At 44.2% G+C, this 23,992-nt stretch overlaps 1 protein-coding gene across 1 annotated transcript in view; it reads right to left on the reverse strand.

The window, feature by feature from the left end:
• ASB15 (ankyrin repeat and SOCS box containing 15) overlaps positions 1–21,106 on the reverse strand; it is a 45,287-nt gene extending 24,181 nt beyond the window's left edge. The window contains exons 1-2 of the mRNA XM_019491894.2: positions 21,007–21,106; positions 3,221–3,354 (exon numbers count right to left, since the gene is read on the reverse strand). Of these exons, the coding sequence (XP_019347439.1) occupies positions 3,221–3,333 (113 nt within the window). The 5' untranslated portion in view covers positions 3,334–3,354; positions 21,007–21,106. The remainder of the gene's footprint in view (positions 1–3,220; positions 3,355–21,006) is intronic.
• Positions 21,107–23,992: the final 2,886 nt, after the last annotated feature.

The raw sequence follows: 23,992 nt of genomic DNA on the forward strand, positions 1-23,992 counted from the left end.
TTGGAAGAACACCCAATACCAGGTGCCTGGGTCCCCAGAAAAGCAGCAGGGAGAGAGACCCGTGAGTCCCTTGCCAAGCCAGGTATAGAGAGGGAAGTCTTAGCATTGGGATTGGATGGGGGAACAGTGCCTGCCAGACCCTGTGAGTTGTCACCTGGGAATAGAGGTGACTTTGAATGAATTAAGAGTATTGGAGCAATTGATGTAATTGGATTGATTTAAAGAATAACTGGTGAAGTTAATTGAATTAATGGATTCACCCCATTTATAGCCAATGAAATTAATTGAAGTACTTGAATTATTTAAGAAGTTGCTGGTGAAATTAAACAGACTGTTTGATCTATCTAATGAACTTCCAAAAAAATTAATTGGATAGATTGGTTGATTTAATAAGATGCTGGTGAAATTAATTGAACTGTTTGATTTAATGAACAGATAAAGTAATTAATTTTACTGATTGATTGATTGATTGATTGATTGATTGATTGATTGATTGATTGAATAAGCTGCTGGGGAAATTAATTGGGATAATTGATTTACTTAATGAGCAATGAATCTGGGCATGAATAGATGTCCTTGGAGGATGAATGAATGCTAGGATTCTTTTTCACTTTATATTGATTGTTATTTATTTATAAGCCATCACTTCGATGGAAGCACAGGCCAATACGATCTCACCCCAGACTGACATCATCTTTGTTCAAACCCGTGTTGGTAGCATCTGGCAAGCTAACCTAGGGACTACACAGCCTGGGGGCTGGAAATTAGACACCAGTACGATATTTGGTTGGCATGTGGAAGTGGTGTGAGGAGAGGCGGAGCCCCATATATCAGCCTCACATGTGACCTGTGTGAATTACAACTGATGACCAGGAATCCCTCCATCATTAATCATAGCATGGCAGGTAAAGAGAGGGAAAAAGTTTGTGAGAACAGCACGTTGAGAGCCAAGCTGTCTAGTCCAAAGAGTCGCCATCCTAGTGCACACATATTATAGCACAGGGTGTATTGTCAACACTGCTCACAACTTGGTGCATTGGCTGGGAATGGAGAAGAAAACCCGGCTGGGGAAGGTAGGATAGAGGCATGACAAGCCATGATGTCACAACCAGATTTACTAAGCCAAACACTTCACACCATTAGTAAGGTGTTGGAAGTACAGCAACACCAGGAGGCTCACCAACAAGAATAGATGCAACATGACCTGTCATTCTTCAAAATGCTGAAGATGAGAAAGGATGATGATCCTAAAGCCTATATAAAAGCTTTTGAGTGAACAGCCTTACAAGATGGATTAGAAAGGGCACACTGGGCTAGCCAGCTCAGGGCCTTGGTTATTGGGAAGGCCCAAGCTGCATATCAAACCCTAGCATGTGATGGAGCTTGTGATCACAAGAAGGTAAAGGCAGAAATCCTGTACCAGCTGGAGATAACACCTGAACACTATTGGTGGCTGTTTCACACAAGGAAGAGTCAGGAGCATAAGAGGCCTCAAGTCCTAGTGCAACTACGACAGGATTTGATGAATAAATGGGTACAACCTTCGGTTTATGACTAAGAGGAGTTAGCAAATCAAATTCTGATGGAACAGTTTTTATGTGACCTTGAATAAAACACCCAGTACTGGGGGCTAAGGAGACATTTACCATGGAATTTGGAAGAGGCTTTGAAGCTGGTGGAGGCTTTTGCCATGTTGGAGAGTGACCATGTCAAGGAGCAGATTGGAAAGAGGGCAGGCCCCAACATTGGCAAAGAAGAGGAGAGGAGACATAAGTCAGGTCAGCAGGGGCCCCAGGAGATCATTTGCTACAGGTGCAGCAAAATGGATCACATCACTAGAGTGCCCCCTTAACATGATGAACAGTGGAGACATGGAGGGCTTCCCCGAGTTGCCAGAGAAAGACCTAAAGAGGGAGTGGAAGTGAGGGACTGCAGATGTGGGTGTAATGAAGAGACCGTGGTGTGGAATCAACCTGCCATGACAGCTCTGATCAGTGGTTAGGGCCATGCTAGACACCAGTTGTGCACAAACAATGGTGCAGGCAGATTTGGTTCCCCAACAGTTAGTCAAGCCAGTGGAGCCAGTAAAAATGGCTTGAACGCTCGGTGAATATGTTCAATATGAGAGAGGTTTTATTCCTCTGAAAGTCCTAGGATATCAAGGCAAGATGAAGGTAAGATTGTCACCATGATTAACTTGTGACATGATTGTAGGACGTGACTGGCCTTTGTTTTATAATATCCTTGAGCAGGTCAGACCACAGGAGAAAAAGTGGGTGGGGCAGAGGGCTGTGTCCCAGAAATGTATGGTTGGGGGATGAAGGAGCTGGCCCTCAGCTGTGGAGGAGGAAGGGATAGATTTGGAAGAAGGGATCAGTGGAGCCCAATTCAGAGATGCACAAGGGGATGAAGAGGATTTAAAAAAAAATCATGATAGTGAAGTAGCATGGATTGAAAGAAAGGTGTGTCCAGAACTGAGTGGATGAGATCCCTGCTATGAGGTAAGAAACAGCTTATATCATGTCAAGCAGGAAAGGGGGGAGGGAGAAAAGTTCACACAGTTGTTGGTACTCACGCTGTTCTGTAAGACCCTGTGGTGGATAGTGCATGCAGCACCTATGGATGGCCATCTTGGCTGCACTAAGACCATGGCCCGGATCACGCAGTGGTTTTTTTGGCTGGGTGTGCATGAGATTATTGCAAGTCTGTGTGCCTCTTATGCTGGATGTTAACTGGTCTGTGAAGTCAGACCACCCAGGGCTCCGCTGCAGCTGATGCCCATTATGGCCACCCCTTTTGCAAGAATTGCCATGGATATAGTGGGGTCACAACCTAAGAGGAGCATGGGGCATCAATATATACTTGCTATAATTGACTATGCTAGCTGGTACCCTGATACTGTACCCTGGCTCTTGCATTGCAGAAGAGCTCCTAAAATGGATATCTAGGGTGGGTATCCCTCAGGAGATTATAACAGATCAGGGTACTAATTTTATGTTGAGGGCACTAAAGAATGTTTGCCAGGTCCTGGGGATAAAACAACTCTGCTGTATTTCATTCTTTCATTATACAGTGCCTGACTGACAAATTAGCTAATATAAATAATAGCCAAATAAATTTTAACTGGTTAAGATGACATAAAGAACTCTTGTGATTTCAATGGTTCAATATCTTAAAGAACTTTCTATAATCTCACTACTTGTCCATAAATTTACAGTACCTTTCCTGATAATTGGTAGATTCTGGTTGACTGACTTCAGTTGATTCTTGAATGCTTAGTTGAACTGCATAAGCAGTGAGATAGTCTTCATCAAAATCTTCATTTCCCTCCATTATCTTTTACGGAATATCGAGCTGTTGTCAGGAAGAAGCATAACAATATACCTTTAGGGCTCTGCTACCTACTTTCATGGTGAATATTATTTACAATGGGAGTAGTTGTATCTGAATAACTGATTGTGGTAAAAGGTACTATTCTATGTGGCCCTATGATCAGATGTAACAAAGTAGAAAACTATTTACAAATATACTGGAGAATAAAATCTGGTCATTCACACTGTTTTCTGCTAATTCATGGTATATAAAGGAGAAAAATTTTACTTGCAAAAATATTGACAGAAAAGAAAATACTCTCAGAAATATTTGAACTGGGAGAAATGCATGAATTTGGAAAAGCTTGTTTTATTAAAAAAAGCTCTTTTATCAATGCAATAGATTTTTCTATTACAAATATTCACTGATAATTTGTGAACAATAAAAGAGACTCTTTCTATTTATGAAGCTTAAGTCATCCAACCAAGGATTGTGTGATGTATTTGACTGGTTATACTGCATAAGTAATGAATAGCAAGCACTCAAAGCATGTCCTTATTAAAAATTCATAATCCAAAATTTGCATTTACAAAGTATTCATGAGCAATTACAAAAAACAAATTTGTAAAAATAATGACCAAATTATTAATAATTCACAAAAACAAAAGGAACAATCTTCACTTCAATAACTCCGAACAAATAATTGGAGCAGTTCTAACCAAGATCTCACAGTAAGATTTAGAGTTTAGAAAATGTCATATTGATTTATATAATAGCACTGACAAAATATAAGTACTGGCTAGTTTAATCTTTGCATGTAGCAGGGTGTGTTTACATGCGCATCTAATGTGAAGCAATAACCTCTGGAGCAGTCTGAGCTGGAGCAAAACTACACCTGGGTGCAGCGTCTACACGTGTCAGGCATAGCAGCAATCTGAGCCACGGCAGAGCAGTTTACACCAGGGCTGCTCAGCCCTCGGCTCTGGGTGATGGTGTTTGGCAGCAGAGGGGCTGGCTGGGGCACAAGGTTGCTGAATGTGCATAATTGTGTGGCTAGGTGGCAAGCAGGAGTCTGGCCCCTGGTTGGCTGGGTTGACCAGGCTCAATTTATGCCTGCAGTCACTGTCTACACCTGCATTTAATCACAGTAAATTACTATCTTACAGCAGCATTAATTAGTTTACTATGGCCTAATACCATCATAGCTGGGGACAGACATTCCATATAAACCAGTTTAAGTAATCAGAAACTGGTTTAAACCTGTAACAGAATAGATGTTCAGTGCACATAAATGAATTTGAGAATGGCTGAAACCGGTTTGAGATAAACCTGGTTAAATGTAGTAATCAGACTTAACTGATTTGGCTCAAACTGGTTTATGCAGTGTCTGTCCCAGACCCCTTGCTGATTTAAGATAAACCAGACACCCCTAGCATCCCGACATGCTCTCTGGGCTGGGAGGGGCTCTCTGCTCCACAGCAGGGCTGGCCCCTCCCCTCTGCTCCTTGGCTTAAGCTCAAGAGACTGCAGGCTGCTTCCCCTCTCCCCTCACCGCTCTCTGCTAAGCAGGAGTTCCCCTCTCCTCTGCCTTGCTGAGAGGTGTCTGTGTATTAGCGTGCAGACCATATGCTGGCTACAGTGGTACTGAATCAACAGGCAGAATCAACAAGTAGCTGGTAGTGTCCCTCTGTTGTTTTATTAATTGGGAGATAAACACTGTTATCACTTCCCTGCTGGGCTAATCACAGCATCCTGCCAAGCCTGGCCATGCCTTTCTCAGTTTCATGCTGTGGAAGGGAGGGTTGCTCTAGCACCCTCTGGCTTCTAGCCTGAGTCACTGCAGGCACATGCCTGCATTTTTGGGGTGTCTGTTTGGTTACAAAACTGATTTAGCCTAGTCAGGTTAGACTAACCTGCAAAGATTGAATCAATTCAGGCTCAGGTTTTTTGAATGTCTGTCCCTAGCCCAGATGCGTAGACAGTGACACTTTACTCTGCAGCTAATTAGTTTACTCTGCAGTTAAGCACATGTGTAGACACAGCTTCAATATACATTCTTCTGGGACTACACAAGCCCTATTGTTCTGCACATCATGAGAATGCTTTTGTGTCTTTAGCAGACATGAGATACGCAAAAAAACACATTCAAATCTTAGTTTATTTTTAGAACTGTCAACCAACATTTTCCCCTGGTCTGTGAAATGAGATTATAAGTCTCTGCATTATTTTTGCAGTCCAGAATTGTACTACAAATTCATGTAACTCTTCTAGACAGGTCAACGTGATGTTCAATATGTTTCCACATCAAACTCTTAGTGAATATTTCCAAAAAAACAGAAACAAGAGCAGGGGTTAGGCAGCTCAGAGGATTAGTAATACACAACACAACACCTTTTAACTATAGTCACCAGTTTAAATTCAGCTGGCTCAGTTCACCAGCCCTAATTCTGATTGTATCTCAGCATGTATTTTGCTAGTGATGTGACATCAAACAATAAACCTGCTAGTAAATAACAACTGAAAAATTGTCCCCTGGGCTAGGAACAGAAACCATGATCAGAAACCAGTTCAAATCTTTAACACAACAGGGCTAGGGACAGAAGTTATACATACATCGGTTTATGTAATCAGAAACTGGTTTAAACCTGTAACAGAACAGAAGCTCAGTGCACATAAACCAGTTTTAAAATGGCTGATAAGATAAACATGGTTGAATATAGTATCAGACATAACTGATTTGAGTCAAACTGGTTTATGGAACTTCTGTCCCACACTTCTTCCTCATTTAAGTTAAATCAGAGTCCCCCAGGATGCTTTCCAGCCCTGGACTGGGCTGTGCTGTCCACTCCAGAGCATTCCACTCCCTACCTAGAGCAATGAGGGATGGCTGACAAGAAGGAGTCGGGGAAGCCCAGCAAGGGATGCAGTCCAGTCTGCAGGGAGGACTACCCTCCCCAGGCAAACCCCAGCTGGGGTCTGGGCCCAGGGAGGTGGGGCTAAACACCCCTTCCCCCTGCTCAAACTTACTGCTGACTACAAATGTGGACTACAAATCCCAGAGGCATCTGGAAGCAGGAAGAGGAAGTGATGAGCAATCCTGCAGAGTCTTGCTGCTATAATTCTGGACTGCAAATCCCAGAGATGTCAGGGCCAGCAGGAAGAGGACGTGAACACACCGCCACAGAGCTGTGCTCTAGCACTGCCCCCCCACTCCCCACTGCAAGCATGTGGCTGCATTTCCTGAATCAAAGGTAAATGTCTGGTCACTTCTGTTTCAATATAATCTGTGCAGTTTAGACTAACCTACAAAGAATGAATCCCTTCAGCCTCAGGCTTTTTGACTGTCTGTACCTAGCCCAGAAGTTCAGTGCACATAAACCACTTTCAAAATGACTGAAACTGGTTTAAGATAAACCTGGATGGATGTATCAGACTTAACTAATTCAGGTTAAATCATTTTTTTGAACTTTGGTCCCAGATCCCCTCCACATTCAAGTTAAATTACAGTCCCCCAGCATCCTAGGATGCTTTGCACCTCCCCCACAACACCTCTCAGCATGGGTGACTGATGCCTCCTGAGTCTGGGGGGGCACCCGCAGAAGCTGCCGGCAGTGTTGGCGGAGCTGGTGAGCTATGCGTGCAGTGGCAGGGACAAAGCTGGCAAGTTCCTGCCGACATCGCTGGCAGCATTGGCAGCAGGGATGGCTCTGTCAGGGGGGCACATGCCCTCCTGCCCCTGCCCCATGTGTCACCTATGCCTCTCAGGGTGGGCGAGCTATCCTTGGCCCAAGCTGTCTGCTCTGGCTGAGCAGGGAGGTATGCTCTAGCGCTCCCTAGCTTCTGGCCTAGGCCACTGCAGGCACCAAAAGTGAATGTCTGTTTATTTGCTTATCAGTTCTATCTACGCAGCTTAGACTAACCCATAAAGACTGAATTGACTCAGCCTCAGGCTTTTTGGCTATCTGTACTTAGCCCTTGTGTGAAGCTAAAGTAAGAAATACCCTCTTCTGGAGTTTTGCAAAATTTAAAAATGAGATATTTTATAACTTAAATGTTAATAACTTTACAAAACAATATACCTGTTAGAGAGAAGTAGTTAGCCATGTTAGTCTGAAGTCAGGCAGAAGGCAGGTTAGAGATGCACCTTATAGACTAACTTAGTGGTACTCAACCTCTGGCCTACAGGCTGAATATATCCAATGGGGGCATGTCATCCATCTCTTAGGGCTTCCCATGGTGTAAGGAAATTTGGCAGTGGGGGAGTGGTGGCAACATTAATGGCATCACTTCCCTGCTGCCAAATTTCTGGACCCATGGGGAGTGCTATGGGCTGGATGATATGGCCCTGTGTTGGATCACAGCAGCGCACAGCATTGCTCTTTGGCTAAATCTGGTGCATGGAACCAGGCCAGTAGATTGTGCCCAGATCTAGCATGCAGGGTTGTGCTGGCACACCACATTGCACCCACAGACCAACCCCATGCACCAAATCACACTTGATCTGGCTGACAGACTCATCCTACCTGTGAGATCTGGCCTATGGACTGACCCCATCCCACTCATCCTGCCTGCAGGGCTGGAAGGTTAAGTGCCACTGGAACTAAATCAGTGATGCATAGGCTTTGTTGAGCCTTAGCTCACACAGTATACCTATTAAATATACCTACCAAACTCCCTAGCTGTTACAGCAGCATCTCAGTGCAGATTTAGAGCTGGATCCTATTTCACTTGATGCACATACATGGCTTGTACACAGCCACACAATGGCAGTTTTCAGCCCTTCTGTGCAGTAAGTGATTCAGTTCCAGGTGTGCAAACTGGCTCACTGTGATCTAGCTAGGTAGATATGTATCAAGATGGGACTGACCAGGTGTGTGTGTAACGCTGGGAAAATTCTGACATTTTAATCAGAGAAGAAACACAAGCAGGGTTGTGTGGGAAGGACAATAGCAAAATGGCAATCCTTCCTACATTTTAGCTCAGGAGACTTGTGGTTATGACGATTGCCCTGGGAACAGAAAACCTATATTCCAGCCTTCCCTCTATCCCACATAAAATGTCTGAATCTTCATCCCTTGTTTTCCAGCAAAGTAGTTTAATCACCAGGCCAGTGTAGTATTACTCAATCCTGTCTCCTGTCTTCCCTTCATCTGGACCACTCAAGCCAAGACAGGAAGATATATGGGGCAAGGGGAAAAAAAAAGCCAAAAGCAGTCAGGAAGATGGATGTTGGGTTGGATAATAGTGGAAGGGGAGGGGCAGGTTCCAGCCTGGACCTTTTGTTTCCAATGGACCAGAAACTTCCAGTGTTCATCTATTTTATCCTGTGTAATATTAAATGCAAGGTAATGCAAGGTCCGATGTATCAGCTTCAAGAACAGGATAGAAGAGGGGTCTGAGCAATGCCTAGTTTCAAGCCTGGTGATTAAAGCATTTTGCAGGGAAGCAGGAAATGCAGGTTTAAACACTCCCTAGGTCAGGTCTCCCATTTGAAGGAAGAGTGCCCTAATAGTTTCAGCTATTGGGATAAAAGATAGGAGGGCTCTCCCCTTCTTCCATGTTTCTTCCTGCAAGTGTGAGCACAAGGTAATTCTATTCTGCGTAAGTACTAAAAGCAAAAGTGATGCAGCAAAAGTGATACATGTGCCATTTAAGCATGTAAAGAAAACCAATATTTAGCTCTTAATTTTTATATCAGACAGACAAGAGAAAAGATATGACATGTTAGGGAACTCTAAAAAGGTGAGTTTTAAAGTAAGACTCCCAAAATAAGCACATACTTTATTTTATTGGTGTTGTACAACTATTAATAAATCATATTAAACAAGTATTGTTAATTAACTCTCACAAAATGGTCAATGTGGGCATCCAGCTGACATTATTACTGCTACTAGAATTCTGTCAGAATGATTCACAGGTCACTATATAAAATAACTCTCTGCATATGAAGTGTTAACCAGATTTTTTGAAAAAGATGTTTTGCAGTTTGGTGCCAAATTAGTTATTCAAAATATCATATTCAACTACTGCAGTAAATGCTGTATTATATAGCATATTGTGTTAGAGCCTATGAAGCCCAACCAGATCAATAATGACTTAGGATCAGGATGACTTGGAAGTTAAAAATCTCTCTCTACAGGATTCAGATTCCAAGCTTTGGCAATGCTATCAGGCTACCACTCTACATGAATCCATGCTTCTCCCAGTGTTCACATGAGGCTCTTGGCCCACGCTTGTCACTCCTAAGGTTGGGTCTCTGAAGGTAAATGGAAACATTAGCACAGCCCTATGGCCATTAAAGGTAAACATACACATCTTTTGCTTTTACTGCCAGCTCTGACCACAATAACTTCTAAAAATAAAAAATAGCTTTCAGGGACACATAAATCTTTTTTTTTTGGCTCAACAGAACAGGGCTTTATGTAGTTCATAATAGACTGTTCTAGTCCATTAGATTCTCCACTCCCTCCTTTTGTGTCTCTACATAACTATCCAAAAAAAGATTTCACACACTGGCTAATTATCCAATGACCTGCTCAGCAGAGTGCAGACATATGCTCCACAATCTTTTACTGTACTGCAGAGGCTTAACCATGAGCAAAATATACTGCATGTAACAGTTTTGTTCCACAGAAGCTAAATTGTGAAGTCCTAACTTTGGTAAAACTCTCTGGACAAACAAGAATGGTTATAAGGACTCCAGATTTTGACTGACATTCCTGGAACGATTAAGAGCAATATAACTCTATATTACTAAAAAAAGAAGAATTCCAAGGAGGCTTTGAATCTCTTCACAATCAAAAAGCTTGCAAAATCTTTCCTTTTTAAAGTAACACAAAACAAAGATTTAGACATCTATTTTCACATTGTTCTCCAGGCTTTTTTTAGCAAAGTAAAAATCTAAAGTTGAACTTTCCAAGAGGCTAATCCAAAACAGAAGATATCTTTTTTAATCCTGCAAAGTAGCCTGTTTTCCAAATCTTCTCCTAAAGCTCTTCTTAAAGTAAATACCCATAAGTATACCAACATGTGCAAGAGTATCTCAAGACAAATGTATAACAGATAAAATCATATCAGGAAGTCCAATAGAGCTGAGAGCTGGCAGCCTGACTGAAACCAATAAAAGAAAGGAAATTTAAGAGTGAAGGCTAAACCTATGCCCTTCATCTCATTATTGTTGGCTGTGCATTTGATTGGCAAACAGGAGTACTTCTGGGTTGATTTCCCCCCCCCCCCCCATGTTTATTTTTCTTGTCATCTTCACGACTATGTCTATGACTTCAATGACATCTTAAAATCTTTCCTACTCATTTGAATGGAGTAAACAATATGAAGAAACAAACAAGTGTACATTGTTTTGTATAGGGCAGCTCTACTTTGCAAATAGTGGGGGGGGGAGCCTAGCTCTGTGACCTCTTCCAAGCACTCAGTAAAAGGTGAGAAGTTTTTAGAATAAGCACACATTGAAAATCCACAGTAAAGCCACATGATTAATTTGTCCGTGTGTGTCCATAGTCATAACAGTGAGAAAATTAATAGTATTAGCACTTAAAATTTCCACTAGAGCCGTCTAATGGTCATATGTGTAAAGACTAGGTTATAATGTAAAATGCTACCTTTCTTTACACCTTACCTCATGCTCAGAACAGTGTCCATTGGTAGGTATCATGTATAGAATCATAGAAAGTTAGGGTTGGAAGGGACCTCAGGAGGTCATCTAGTTCAGCTCCCTGCTCAAAGCAGGACCAGCCCCAACTAGATCATCCCAGCCAAAGCTTTGTCTAGCTGGGTTTCAAAAACCTCTTAAGGACAGAGATTCCACAACCTCTCTGGGTAACCTGTGCCAGTGTTTTACTACCTTCCTAGTGAGAAAATTCTTCCTAATATCAAACCTAAACTTCCCTTACTGCAACTTGAGACCATTGCTCCTTGTTCTGTCATCTGCCACCACTGAGAACAGTGAAGCCCCCTTCAGGTAGTTGAAGGCTGCTATTAAATCCTCTCTCAGTCTCCTCTAGACTAAGCAAACCCATGATATTCTTGCAAGCAAACTAAGGAAGTATGGGTTAGATGAATGGATTGTAAGGTGGACAGAAAGCTCATAGAATCATAGGGCTGGGAGGGACCCCAAAGGATCATCGGGTCCAGCCCCCTGCACGAGCAGGAAAGACATCTGGGGTCAGGTGACCCCAGCCAGGTGACTGTCCAGTCTTCTCTTGAAGACCTCTAGGGTAGATGATTGCACCACCTCTATGGGGAGCTTACTCCATAGTCTGGACACCCTAGTTGTGAAGAAGTTTTTCCTAATATTCAGCCTGAAACTATCTTCCGGGTGTTTGTGACCATTGCTTCTAGTTTTCCCCCAGGGCACCCTGGTGAACAGTTTTCACTGAGCCCCTGATATAGGCTCGGTGAAAACGATATAGATGCCTCTGATATAGCGGTAAGCCACAATCAGGTCCCCTCTCAGCCTTCTTCTCTTTAGGCTGAAGAGTCCGAGATCCCTCAGCCTCTCCTTATATGGATTGCCATGCAAGTCCCTGATCATATGGGTGGCCCTTCTCTGGACCCTCTTGAGCTTTAGCACATCCATGTTGAAGTGTGGCACTCAGAACTGGACACAATACTTCAGCTGTAGCCACACCAATGTTGAGTAAAGCGGGAGAATCACTTCTTTGAATTTACTGGAGATGCATCGATTGATGCATGCCAGAGTTCTATTGGCCCTAGCAGCTACTGTGTCGCATTGTGGCTCATATTCATGCTGGGCTCTATTGTTACCTCCAGATCCCTTTCATCTGTAGTGCTGTTCAGGGTAGCGATGCCCAGTCTGTAGGTGTGCTGGGGATTCTTCCTTCCCAGATGCAGCACTTTGCATTTCTCTATGTTGAACCTCATCTGGTTCCATTCTGGCTAACATGCTAGCCTGCCTAGGTCTGCTTGTATATACAGCCTATCTGCAGGTGTGTCCGCACAACCCCATATCTTGGTGTTGTCCTCGAACTTGGCCAATAGGCTTTTCACCCCCTCATCCAGATCGTCGATGAAGATATTGAACAACACTGGGCCAGGTACCAACCCCTGGGGTATGCCACTGCCCACATCTCTCCAGGACAACAATGATCCATTCATCTGGACTCTCTGCATCCTACCCTGCAACCAGTTTCGCACCCACTTGATGGTCCTGCAGTTGAGCCCGATATCTCGTGGTAGTGGCCAAGTCAAAGGCTTTCTGGAATTTGAGGTATATGATGTCAACCACTTTTCTCTCGTCCAGGTAATGAGTCACCTGATCATAGAAAGAAATGAGGTTGGTCAGACAAGACCTGCCCACAATGAAGCCATGCTGGCTGTCATTCAGTATCATGCCTACTGATTGTTACATATAGCCTCTTTGATGAATGTTTCTAGGACTTTTTCTGGAATAGAAGTTAAGCTAATTGGTCTGTAGTTTCCCGGGTCTTCATGCTTCCCCTTCTTGAAGATGGGCACAACACTGGCCCTCTTCCAGTCCTCTGGGATAATTGAGTTCAACAGCTGAATGGATTATTGGGTTCAACAGATAGCGCTCAATGGCTTGATACCTAAATGGCAGTTGGTATCAAGTGGAGTGTCCCAGGGGTCAGTTCTGAGGCCAGTTTTGTCCAATATCTTTAATAATGACCTGGAAGATGAGATGGAGCACACCCTCAGCAAGTCTGCATATGACACCATGCTGGGGAGAGTAGTAGATACACAGAAGTGTAGGGCTAGGATTCAGAGTGTTGGACAGATTGGAGGATTGGGCCAAAGGAAACCTCATGAGCTTCAACAAGGACAAGTGCAAAATCCTGCACTTAGGATTCAAGGACAAGTGCAATCCCATGCACCAGGACAGGCTGGGGGCTAGCTGACTGAGCAGCAGTCTTGTAGAAAAGGACCTGGGGATTACAGTGGACAATAAGTTGAATATGAGTGTGCCTTGTTGCCAAGAAGGCTAACGGCATACTGGACTGTATTAGTAGAAGCACTGCCAGCAGATCAAAGGAAGTGATTATTTCCCTCTATTCAGCACTGTTGAGGCTATATCTGGAGACCCCCACTACAGAATGGATGTGGACAAGTTGGAGAGAGTCCAGTGGAGGGCAACAAAAATAGTTAGGGAACTGGGGCACATGACTTATGAGGACAGGCTGAGGGAACTGGGCTTATTTAGTTTGCAGGAGAGAAGACTGGGGAGGGGGGTTGATAGCAGCCTTTAACCACTTGAAGGGTGGTGCTGAAGAGAATGGAGCTGGGCTGCTCTCAGTGGTATCACATGACAGAACAAGGAACAATGGTCTCAAGTTGCAGCAAGGGAAGTTTAGGTTGGATATTAGGAAAAACTTTCTCACTAGGAGAGTGGCAACGCACTGAAACTAGAGAAGAGGATTTAAGGCCCAGCTCAACAAAGCCTTGGCTGGGATGATCAAGAGGAGGATGGTTCTCTTTGAGTAGGGGGTTAGACTAGAATCAGCATTTCTCAACCTGTGGGTTGTGACCCAAAAGTAGGTTGCAAGAATATATGAAAGGGTTGTGGACAAACTTTAAAAATGGAGCAACAAACTTTAAAAATAGATTCTCCTTTAAAAGAGAAAAATGTGGGAAACTGGCTTTTCCCTTGCAGGCTGTTAGATTTCCAGTCTGCAAGGGGCTGCTTGGGACCCCCTTGCCCTACACACACCTTCCCCCACCCCATATGCCCACACCCTGTCCCACCACACTGTGGGGCTGAAGCCTGGGGGTGGGGGGCAGTGGGTTGGGAGTGAGGGGCACTGGTTCAGGACTGGCCATTGATGTTTACTAGGGACCTACCAAATTCATGGCAGTGTAGCAGAAAGCCCCCTTTTCCTCTTGCCTGCATTTGCTCTCCCCTCTTTGGATATGTTTCTCTTTTTCTACCTTTTCTTCCTTCCTCTCTCTTTCACTTTAAGATAAGGAATTGTGTTTTAAAATGTGTATGTGTGCATTTTGTATCTCCCCTTGTATTTCGGTATTTTTATCTATTTGTGTGCCATGGCATTTGTAGCTTATATTTTATACTCCTCACCTTTCAACTTTCAACTGAATGTGTTTAGTTTCATAAGTAAATTATACATTGTAACAATGTTAACAAGGGCAGGAATCAAACTGCCCTTCCCTGTATCAGGCTGGCCCCTGAAAGAGCGAGTGAATCAGTGATTGAATGTGTAACATAGTAGCAGACAGCAATTAATACCTGGAAGCTGCAGATCAACCAAGGGAAGAACTCAATAGAAGACAATGTAACAACCGGGAAATCTCTAAACCTCACTGATCAAGGGCTAGAAGCCCTGGCCTGAGTTAATCAACGCCAGGGACCAACTTTTGGGCTGAATATCTCCAGATAGACCACTCCCAGAGCCGTATTCTAAATTCATCAATGGACTCTCAAAACTGCACGTTCATGCGGACGACCCCTGGGGCTGACAGATGCCATCCAGTAGCCACTGAGGGGGGGGGGGGAAGTCCCACAAGGGTCAATGACCCCTGGATTGGGCAAACCTGAAAACTGGGGAGTCACCAAAGTCTGCCAAGGACAGATAAAAGGCAGTGAAAAGTGACCCTCAGGGGCACCGTCTTGATCTCCAACCCGACCAGACCTGTCCAGCCAGAAGGACCAGCCAGCGACCCCCTTCTGGAGGATAACACCACGCTGAAAGAAGCCTCGACTGGCCATCGACGGCAGACTCCAGAGCTTGTAGGATAGGTATACCTGACTCTGTAGCTTGCTACTGTGTGTGTGTGTATGTGTGTGCATGTGTGTGTGTGCGTGGGGACCAGCCCCAAGGTTTATGATTTAACTCATTACAGTGTTTCAATCCGCCTAATAAACTAGAATTTTAAGGATCCCAAGTTGGACATTTGTAGCCAACAGCAGAAGTGGGGTGCACTGTGTCTCCTTTAATTTTGCAGGTTCACCTGAGCCCCTCCTTCCCCCCCCCCCCACAGTGATTGGTGGAGGGGTCCTGCTTGCGGCTTGTTCCTGATCAGTGGGGAGGTGAAAACCATGGTTTTAAATATAGCGCTCCTGACACTGATTGGCTGAGGGGCCCTGGAAAGCCTTGCTGTTTGCTGCTGACTGACAGGGAGGCAAAAATGGCTCCATGTTTAAAACTGTCATTTTAGCTTCCCTGCTAATCAGGAGGGAGCAGCGGGGTCCTCCACTAATCAGCAGTGAGCAGTGGGGGGCAAAGTGCGAGCCAGGGAACATGCAAGATTAAAGGAGCTGCCACATATTATACTTTTGCCGTTAATTCAGTAGGTCCCTAATGTTTACAAATGGGTCCTGATACAAAAATGGTCAAGAACCACAGGACTAGATGACCTCCTCAGGTCTCTTCAAACCCTAATTTTCTATGACTATCTGAATATCCTTCTAGGTCAGGGGTACTTGAAAGGGTCCAAGGGAGTATGCACAGGCAGGCAGGGATGGAGTGCCACCACCCACCACCATATGCTGCTGCCTCCCAGGAGCAGGGTTGGGGGGCAAAAGCACAGGCACTGCTCAGCCGGACAGACATTGGGGGAGAAGCTCACACATGGCTGCTGCCACCACTGCCACCCACTGCCATGTGCTGTTTTCCCATGGCTGGTCGCACGTGTGGCTCCATGGGCTGCTGACAGGCCTTGCACCCAGACAATCACACGCTGTACATCAGCAGCCCAAGGGGGCGGTGGGTGCTGGCAGTGGCCACCATGTGCATCCCCCCCTGCCACATGCAAGCACCCCCCCCCCATGTCTGGCTGCCCCGACTCCCACCCCCCCCCGTCCTCCATCCCCTGGCTCTGCATCTGGCCACCACCATCAGAAGGGGTACAGTTCTTAAAAAAGGTTGAAAACTCGTGCTCTAGGTTATTTTAGTGTGCCTGCCTGGCCTCAAACAGTCAGTTGCACGCAGCCTTTGTCCGCACGGCCGGCAACAGACATCCCGCAGTTTCCTGTAAGCCTGGAGGTAGATGTTTTTCACCGCTGTTGCCCGCAATTCTTGTAATCCCCCGTCCTCCTCTTGGGCCTCCCTGAACTGCTGACTGCTGGCCACATCATGCAACTCTAGCATATTCATGTCGTCTTCTGGTTCCCTGTCCGCCTCGAGTTCCCCAAGTCATCCTTCATGCATCCTCAGGCTCCTCCAAGTTGTCTCAACATCCCGGGCCCTCTCTAGTGCGTCCAATCTCCCTAGTAACATGTCACTGGCCAGATGAGGAGCTAAGCCTACCAGCAATTCTCCTTGATGTTCCATAATGCGGAGAGGTATCCATTGTCGCTGAATCTGTTGGGTTTCCCCGTGGAGGCAAGATACTTTTACAGGCTCTGCCTTGTAGCCTCGATGGGGGTTAACTAGGTTGGCCTTTACCAAGGACTGGGCACACCCAGAGTCTAGGACTGCCCTGACCGGATGATTCCCAATCTATGCTTGTACCACTGGTCGCTCTCATACGGGACCATCTCCACCCATCACAAAACTACAATCCATGGGTTCCACCTGAGTGGGTTCTTTGCACCCTTCTGCTGTTCACCGAGCCAAGTTATCAGGGTGCCATCTCTCTGATAAGCTGCTGGAGCACTCCTTTGAAAAGTGACTGATTTTCCCACAATGGAAACAAACCATATCCCTCTGGTTCCTTAGAGGCTGAGGATAGAGGAGTAGGAGTGCGCCTTTCCTGAAGGTAATTAACTTCTGAGGCTGCAAAGGCCTCAGCCAATTTCAATGCTTCCTCGCAGTTGCGAGGAGAATGCTGGCATACCCAACACTGAGCATGCTTTTCTAGATCATTGAGGAATTGCTTTAGTACTAGCTGGTCTGCCAAGGTGTCGCGATTAAATGACATGAGATTTATCCACTTGTTAAGTCCCTCAATAATTGCAACAGGAGCTTGGATGGCTTCTCCTCTGCCCTCTTCTTGATCCAGAACATATACCTGTAATGCTCTGGATTAATCTCCAGCCAATACAAAATGGCCACTTTAACCAGATCATAATCACGTGTTTCATCCTGGGGAAGCACCCTATATACTGCCTGGGCTTTTCCCACCACAAGGGCCCCGAGCTGACTGGCCCAGTATCCTTTGTCCAGGCCTGTCATGATGGCATGGCGATCAAATGCCTCTGTGTAGGCTTCTGGGTCATCATCACTCATCATTTTCAGCATCTTAAAGACTATCAGACCGTGTCACAGCCAATCCTGCTGATGCTCCATCATTTGCTGTTGGGCGTCAAATATCTGCGGCAGTGCTTGTAAATTCTGTCCCAACATATTGGAAGTGGTCATGGCCGCTAGTTGCATGTTGGGTTGCTCCTCTGGGGCTGGGTTTTCTATTAGATTCCCGGCCAATGCACCAGTTTGTGCCCACCTGGCCTCGAACAGTCAGTTGCATGCAGCCTTGGTCTGAATGGCTGGCAATGGATGTCCTGTGGTTTCCTGTAAGCCTGGAGGGTAGATGTTTATCACCCTGGTGGCCGCCTCCAGACTCGCCTGCCATGACTTTGAATGTTATTCCAGTGGGGGAGGGCAAACCACCCAGGGCTCATCTGCGGCGTGGAGTCCACCAGGAGGTTGTCCGTGGGGCTCCACCTCCCCTACACCCTAACCTCACGCCAACATTTTGGTGGGTCACTAGATCTTCTCAGCCGTTCTCCCAATGATGTTGTGTTCCTTGAGCTCAACAATCCCCAGAGCCTTATTACGCCCTAAGCACTTCCTCCTGCTATAACTCAATTAATTAGCTTTTTGGTCTTAGGTAGGTCTCCTCCTGCCCAAAGCAGTTTTGGACCTGGGACTCTAAATTCAACCAACAATCAGAAAAGAAAGGGGGAAAAAAAGAAAGATGGCGCAGAGCTGTCCAGCCTGTGTCGTCTCGTCCTACCTCTCAACCCGCCTAAAGGGGGGAAAAAAAAGGAACCAAAACAAACTATAAGTTGGGAAGGACCTATCTGGTTTCCTCCCCAGCCCTACTACTAGGATAACAGGGCATCTCTTAACCTCTAGGATCCCACTGGGGTCTGGCCAGGGTTGGTCACAGCCCCTTGTCCCGGGTCGTTTCTCCCCTCACCCCGCCGAACGCGGTATGCAGCATTGCTCTCCTCAGATATTGTTGGATACGTTCCGCTTCCTGCAGTATCCTCTCGAGTGGCTGGCCGCTTCTTATACTGTGGGCCAGTGCCCAGCCTCCTGCTGTCCTGCTCAGCAGCCTCTTTTGTTGCTCATGGCCATTTCTGCCAGGATGGAAAACCTTCTCTGGCTCTCTTGTCCCTCTGATGCTCCAGCCTTTGCTGGTGCAGAGAGCCTCCTCTGGCTCCTCTGCCCCCTCGACACACTGGTCTCCACTGGTATAGAGAACCCCTGCCAACTCTCTCTCCCCTTGAATGTTCCTCCTGTCGCCCGCCTTGAGACTCTTCACCAACACTCTTCCTCTCTCCCTGCCCTCTTCTCTGGTGATCCTTTTTATCCCTGCCAGCCAATAATTGCTGATGACATCACCAGCCGGTTTCAGCTAGATAAAGGCGCAGCTTATGACCTGCATGGGTTTCCTCCCTCACTCCAGCTGCGCCACAGATCCTGCTGCAGGGAAGTGTTTCTCTTGGGTTATTCTTGTTTTTTATTCTTTTGTACATGATCCCCACCCTAGGATCCCCCTTTGCCATTCGGGGCTCTTCCAGCTGATTACCCCCATGACATTTAGCTTGATCAGATCTACACGTAATGGACTCCCATGCCCATGGAAAGCCTCATATGAAGTTAAAGTCTCATTACTAATAAGGACATATGTTTGTTGTTTATTATATTGTAGTCTGTCACACTGTACTTGGTTATACCCTATAGCAGTGATTCTTAACTGGGGCAACTTTGATGCCTTGAGTTCCTTTCAAGGGTACCATGGGTTAACACACACTAACACTGTTAGGTCTGTAAACATGTTTTACAAGATAACTCAAGAGATTTCAACAGTAATCCAGAGTGTTAAATACATTATGGCTGGTTGTGGTTTTTCTTAGTTCTTTAAAGCAAAAGAAGAGCTTGATTACTTTTTTGCAGTAAAAAAACAAACAAAAATTAGTAAAAACTAAGAACCAGCATTGTCTGATGGGTGCTTTGTATCTAACAAGGAGTGCCTTGAATCTAAAAATGTTGAAGACCACTGCCTTAGGGTCTGAATCTAAATCCACTGAAGTTAATGGAAAGAATTGCAGTAACTTAAATGGTTTTTAAATCAGGCCCTTGTACTGCAAGGTCTTGAATGAAACAGGGCCTCTTACTGTTTTGATACATCTTATGCACTTAATATGTTAATGCAGGTCTCAGTCCTGCAATATAATGAGTATGCTCAGCTTCTACTGAGTCCAAAGAAAAATGACTTAGTACTTTGCAGGATCTGTATCATTAAGTAATGTAAAATGAATAGTAATTGAATAAGCATACCATAATAAATTCCATTCACTTAAAAAAAAGAGAAAAGTTTCATGACCTCAGCTCCAGGATCACAAATGATAAATCATTGTATCAAATAATTTTGTTCTTTCTGGTCTTACAGTGCCTATACATGTTTGGAAAAAATGACTCCTCTGCTTTTATTCCCCAGAATTCACTTTGTCACTGACACCACAGAAGTCTTCAGAAGCAAAGAATCAGCCTATATGGGGTAAGTAAGTATTATTTTTATAATTATCATCTTCAAACATTATCAGTCATCCTGTATGAAATAATAATGTATAATAATTTGGAAAAAATGAATAAGGGACCCAGAGACATTATAGAACAAGTATGACAAAGCAAATAACTCATCAGGGTGCAAGTCCTGGACACATTACTGGAAGTTTATAAATGCTCTGGAAGCCTGATTTGCTACATCACTGTTGATCATGTGCTATGCCAAAGTGATAAATGTTCATATGAAATGTGAATGTTCCATGAAGACACAATGGAACATGGCAGAGAACCTAGTACATTGGTTACTCCCAATGTAGAAGCATTATTTTTTTCTGATATACCTCATATGTGAAGTAGCAGTGAGGCAGTTAAAAAGTTCGGCAGCAAAACTGTCTTCCAGTCTCCCATGGAAAATGTTTTCAGATCTAATTCATTACCAGATAGTACAGAAGTTGATTTTTCTAAAAAGTACTATTGTTCAAGCAGAAACATATTAGCCTTTGCATTACCAAGAATATTTTCAAGGAAAATAATTGCTTTAGTTCAATGTTTTCCTGAAGTTTTTTTTCAAGAAACAACTGATTATTATTAACTTTTTCACTTTTAAAAGTTCAGATTTTCCTAAAAAAAATAACCTGTCTTTCTTTAAGATACTATTATATTCCTAAAGATCTGAGAAAAAAACCATGGAAACTGACTTTCCTTAGAAACAAATGTGTTGAGGATTTGTTACTATTAAGCTTATCAGAGAGATGTTTAACATTATGTAAGTGTAACATGTTAATCTGATTTCACATTTTTTAAAATAAAATAAGAAATCATAGCTTTGTTCTCTATAACTGAAAGGCCTTTAGGCATGCAAGCCTGGAGAGATTATCCAAGCAATACAGTACCAGTAATTAATGGCAGGCTAAATCTAAATTCACTGTATTACATATTATTTGTACTTTTAAACTACTTACTGTTAGTCTGATTGACTAGCTACACATAAAGTATATCATATCCTCACCTTTTCAACCCTTCATCTTGTCATTGTTAGTCTGGGGCCTGCATTTCGAACAGATAGGAATAGCGCCCTGCAAGCCGATGTGTCCTGTGATATTTCTAAAATTAAGTAGGCAGTTGGTAGTTAAATTAAGGTCTGACCTTGTACAACTGTAACATAAGCAGACTCCAGACCACAGGAAAGTATTACACATGACTCCTCTAGAATCCCCTCAAAAGTAACATGAGGTCTGGCTGGTATAATAAGATTAGCTGTGCACTGATTGGTTCACACAGCTTATATTAAAAAAACAAATTATTTGCCAATCTAGTATCAATAATTGTATTAACAACATTTGGTGACACAAGCACAGATATAAATAGAAATAAAAAGAAATAAAACCAAGAAAAGTTTACTCTTCAAAACTAGCAGTGTACCTTGTCATATTATATCTTCAAATATTAAACACTTCTCTGAGACGAATGTGATGCTGAGTTTTATAGATTCAGTGACAGCCAATCCTAGCCTTTGTCTAACAAGATTTAATGACTTCAAAATGACATACAAGCTGGAGACAAGCAAGAAAGCTATGTTCTAGCCTCCTTGTTGTGCTGTCAATTTATTGTGCACTGAAAATGATTGAGACAGCATTAAAAACAGCTTATATATTGTTGAAACAACAGAGAATAACTGGTACAGTACCACATAGGCTTTCTTAGCAGATAATTATTGTACATACTTTACTGACTCACTGTACTTTACATGTATTTATAGTCCCATTGCAGCTTTAGATTGTAAATACATATTTTTTCTGTTACTAAAGGATGTGACAATTTGGGGCATTCATGTACTACTTATAAATTCTATGTACTGTCTGTATCTTAATGCCTTACAACTTTCACTACATACTGGGTAAACAGCTGGGTAAACAGGCTATTAAACCTCTTTGGCATTTTAAATAGGGAATAATATGGATATGACTAAAGGTGGTGGCTCGTTTTCTGGTTTTGCCCAGATGCATTAGTAAGTAAGGTGCAGATCACCAGCTGTTAGACACTTATCAGTCTCACTTGACAAGACAGACTCCTATCTACCTGACATAGGGGCCTAGAAATTAGCAAGGAAAGAGTCCCCCAGTCCCAGTAACAATGGGAGTGCACATGGAGAGCAGAAGGAAGCTGATTCACTCAAGTCCAGTGCAGAATTAGGAGCCTATGTACCTTAAAGCAGGGTTTGGCAATTATTTTGGTTGGCAGGCCAATTAACAAGTTTTGGTGAGCTGTTAGGGGCTACATACATGAAATCTTTTGGAAGATATAATTTTAACAAATTATAAATAAAAATTCATATACTATAATATCTATCATATACTATCAAATATCTACTATAACATATTTTAATTTTATTTCAAATATAATTTTTGTCTTGATTTATGTAGTTTATATAGGGGTGATTGTGTAACAGCTCAAAATAAAGTCTTATCTCTTGTATACTGTGTGTCGGTGGTGTGGGGGTTGGGGAGTAAGGAGAGGAAGGATGGAGGGGCAGGGGGTATGTGCAGCAGAGCTCCTCTGGGCGGTGTGGGTATGTTCTGCCCTTCCCCTCCCATCTGGCCTATGGCTGCACTCCACATGGGGCTGAGCCTTGCCAACTCCTACCTGGGGCAGCCTGTGTTGAACTCCTGCCCACACCTACTGTTGCCCTGTGGGATCAGGCCAATGCTCAGGATCTCAATATCGCGCTGTTAGACAGGAGGGTGTGGTGTACAATTGCACATGTACACACTTAACTACAAAGTAAGTGGCAGAGATCAGGGAAAAAGGCAGTGGTGACAAGGCAATAACAGTAGCAGAGATCAGGGAAAAGGCAGTAGGGGTGGGGCAATAGCAGTGGAGGAGATCAGGGGAAAAGGCAGTGGGGATAACGCAATAATAAAGAAACAGGGGGTTGCAGGCAGAGAGGAACTCAGGATGGCTGGAGCCACAGGAGCATGGGACAGGTGTTGGAGGTGGCAGTGAGCCAGAAGCAGGAGAGGGAGAAATGAGACAGAAGTTAGAGGGAAGAGGAGCAGAGATTGGAGCAGGGCTGGAACTGTAGTACAGCAAAATCCAACTCAGGGTTCCAAACAACAGTTTTATTAAATGAACGCTGTACTGTACAGCTTGGTTCCCCCACACACGCACATAAGCACTCCCACACACACTCACACAATGGTAGCAGGAGAAAGAGACTCAGTGGAAGGGCTGGAGTCCAGGTAGGGAAGAGAAACAGAGTCCAAGTCCTTGGTTGAAGAGAGGATGGGGGTGATAGCTACCTATCCAGGCTGGGAGGGGGTCCTCAATGGCCAGTTGGGGTCTTTCTCCAGCAGGTGTTGTCCAGAGGGGGGTCGCCAGAAGAGTCTCTGGGTTGATAGGCAGCGTGACATGGAGCAGGTCTGGTCCAGGTGAAGATGGCGTCCCCAGGAGTCAATCTTCATTCCCCCTTTTTATGTGGCAGACTACCTATGATCTCCTATGGGGAGGGCCTGTCCAGGCAATGTCAGTCCTGTTCCAGAGGGCTCCAGGTGTTCTTACTGAGCATGTGCAGCCTAGCACAATGGTGGGTTGCCTCATTTTTTGTTTCTTGAATGCTGAGGGTGGTTTCAAGGGCTGGGTCATTGGTCCAGGTATTGGTTTTGATGGTGGGGTGATTTAGTAGGGGGTCCTGCTATGATTGTGTCCACTCATCCATTCACTCTTTTGTTTCAGGCATTCAAGGAAAACCAATTTACATGGGAGAGGTTACAGAATTGCAACATACTTACACAACAGGGCATGGGGACAAGATGGGAACAACATGGGAATGGATACTTGACATCACTTTACAGACACAGCCCTAAACCATACAATATTAATATGAAACAATAAAAATCAATGCACAAATGATAGGAAAACAGTAAAAATCAATACAAATGTAACAGAACACTATTTACAGTATATAAAAATGGACTTATTACAATAATAGTATAAAA

This window comes from Alligator mississippiensis, chromosome 4 (assembly GCF_030867095.1).
Source record: "Alligator mississippiensis isolate rAllMis1 chromosome 4, rAllMis1, whole genome shotgun sequence".
Lineage (NCBI taxonomy): Eukaryota > Metazoa > Chordata > Crocodylia > Alligatoridae > Alligator > Alligator mississippiensis.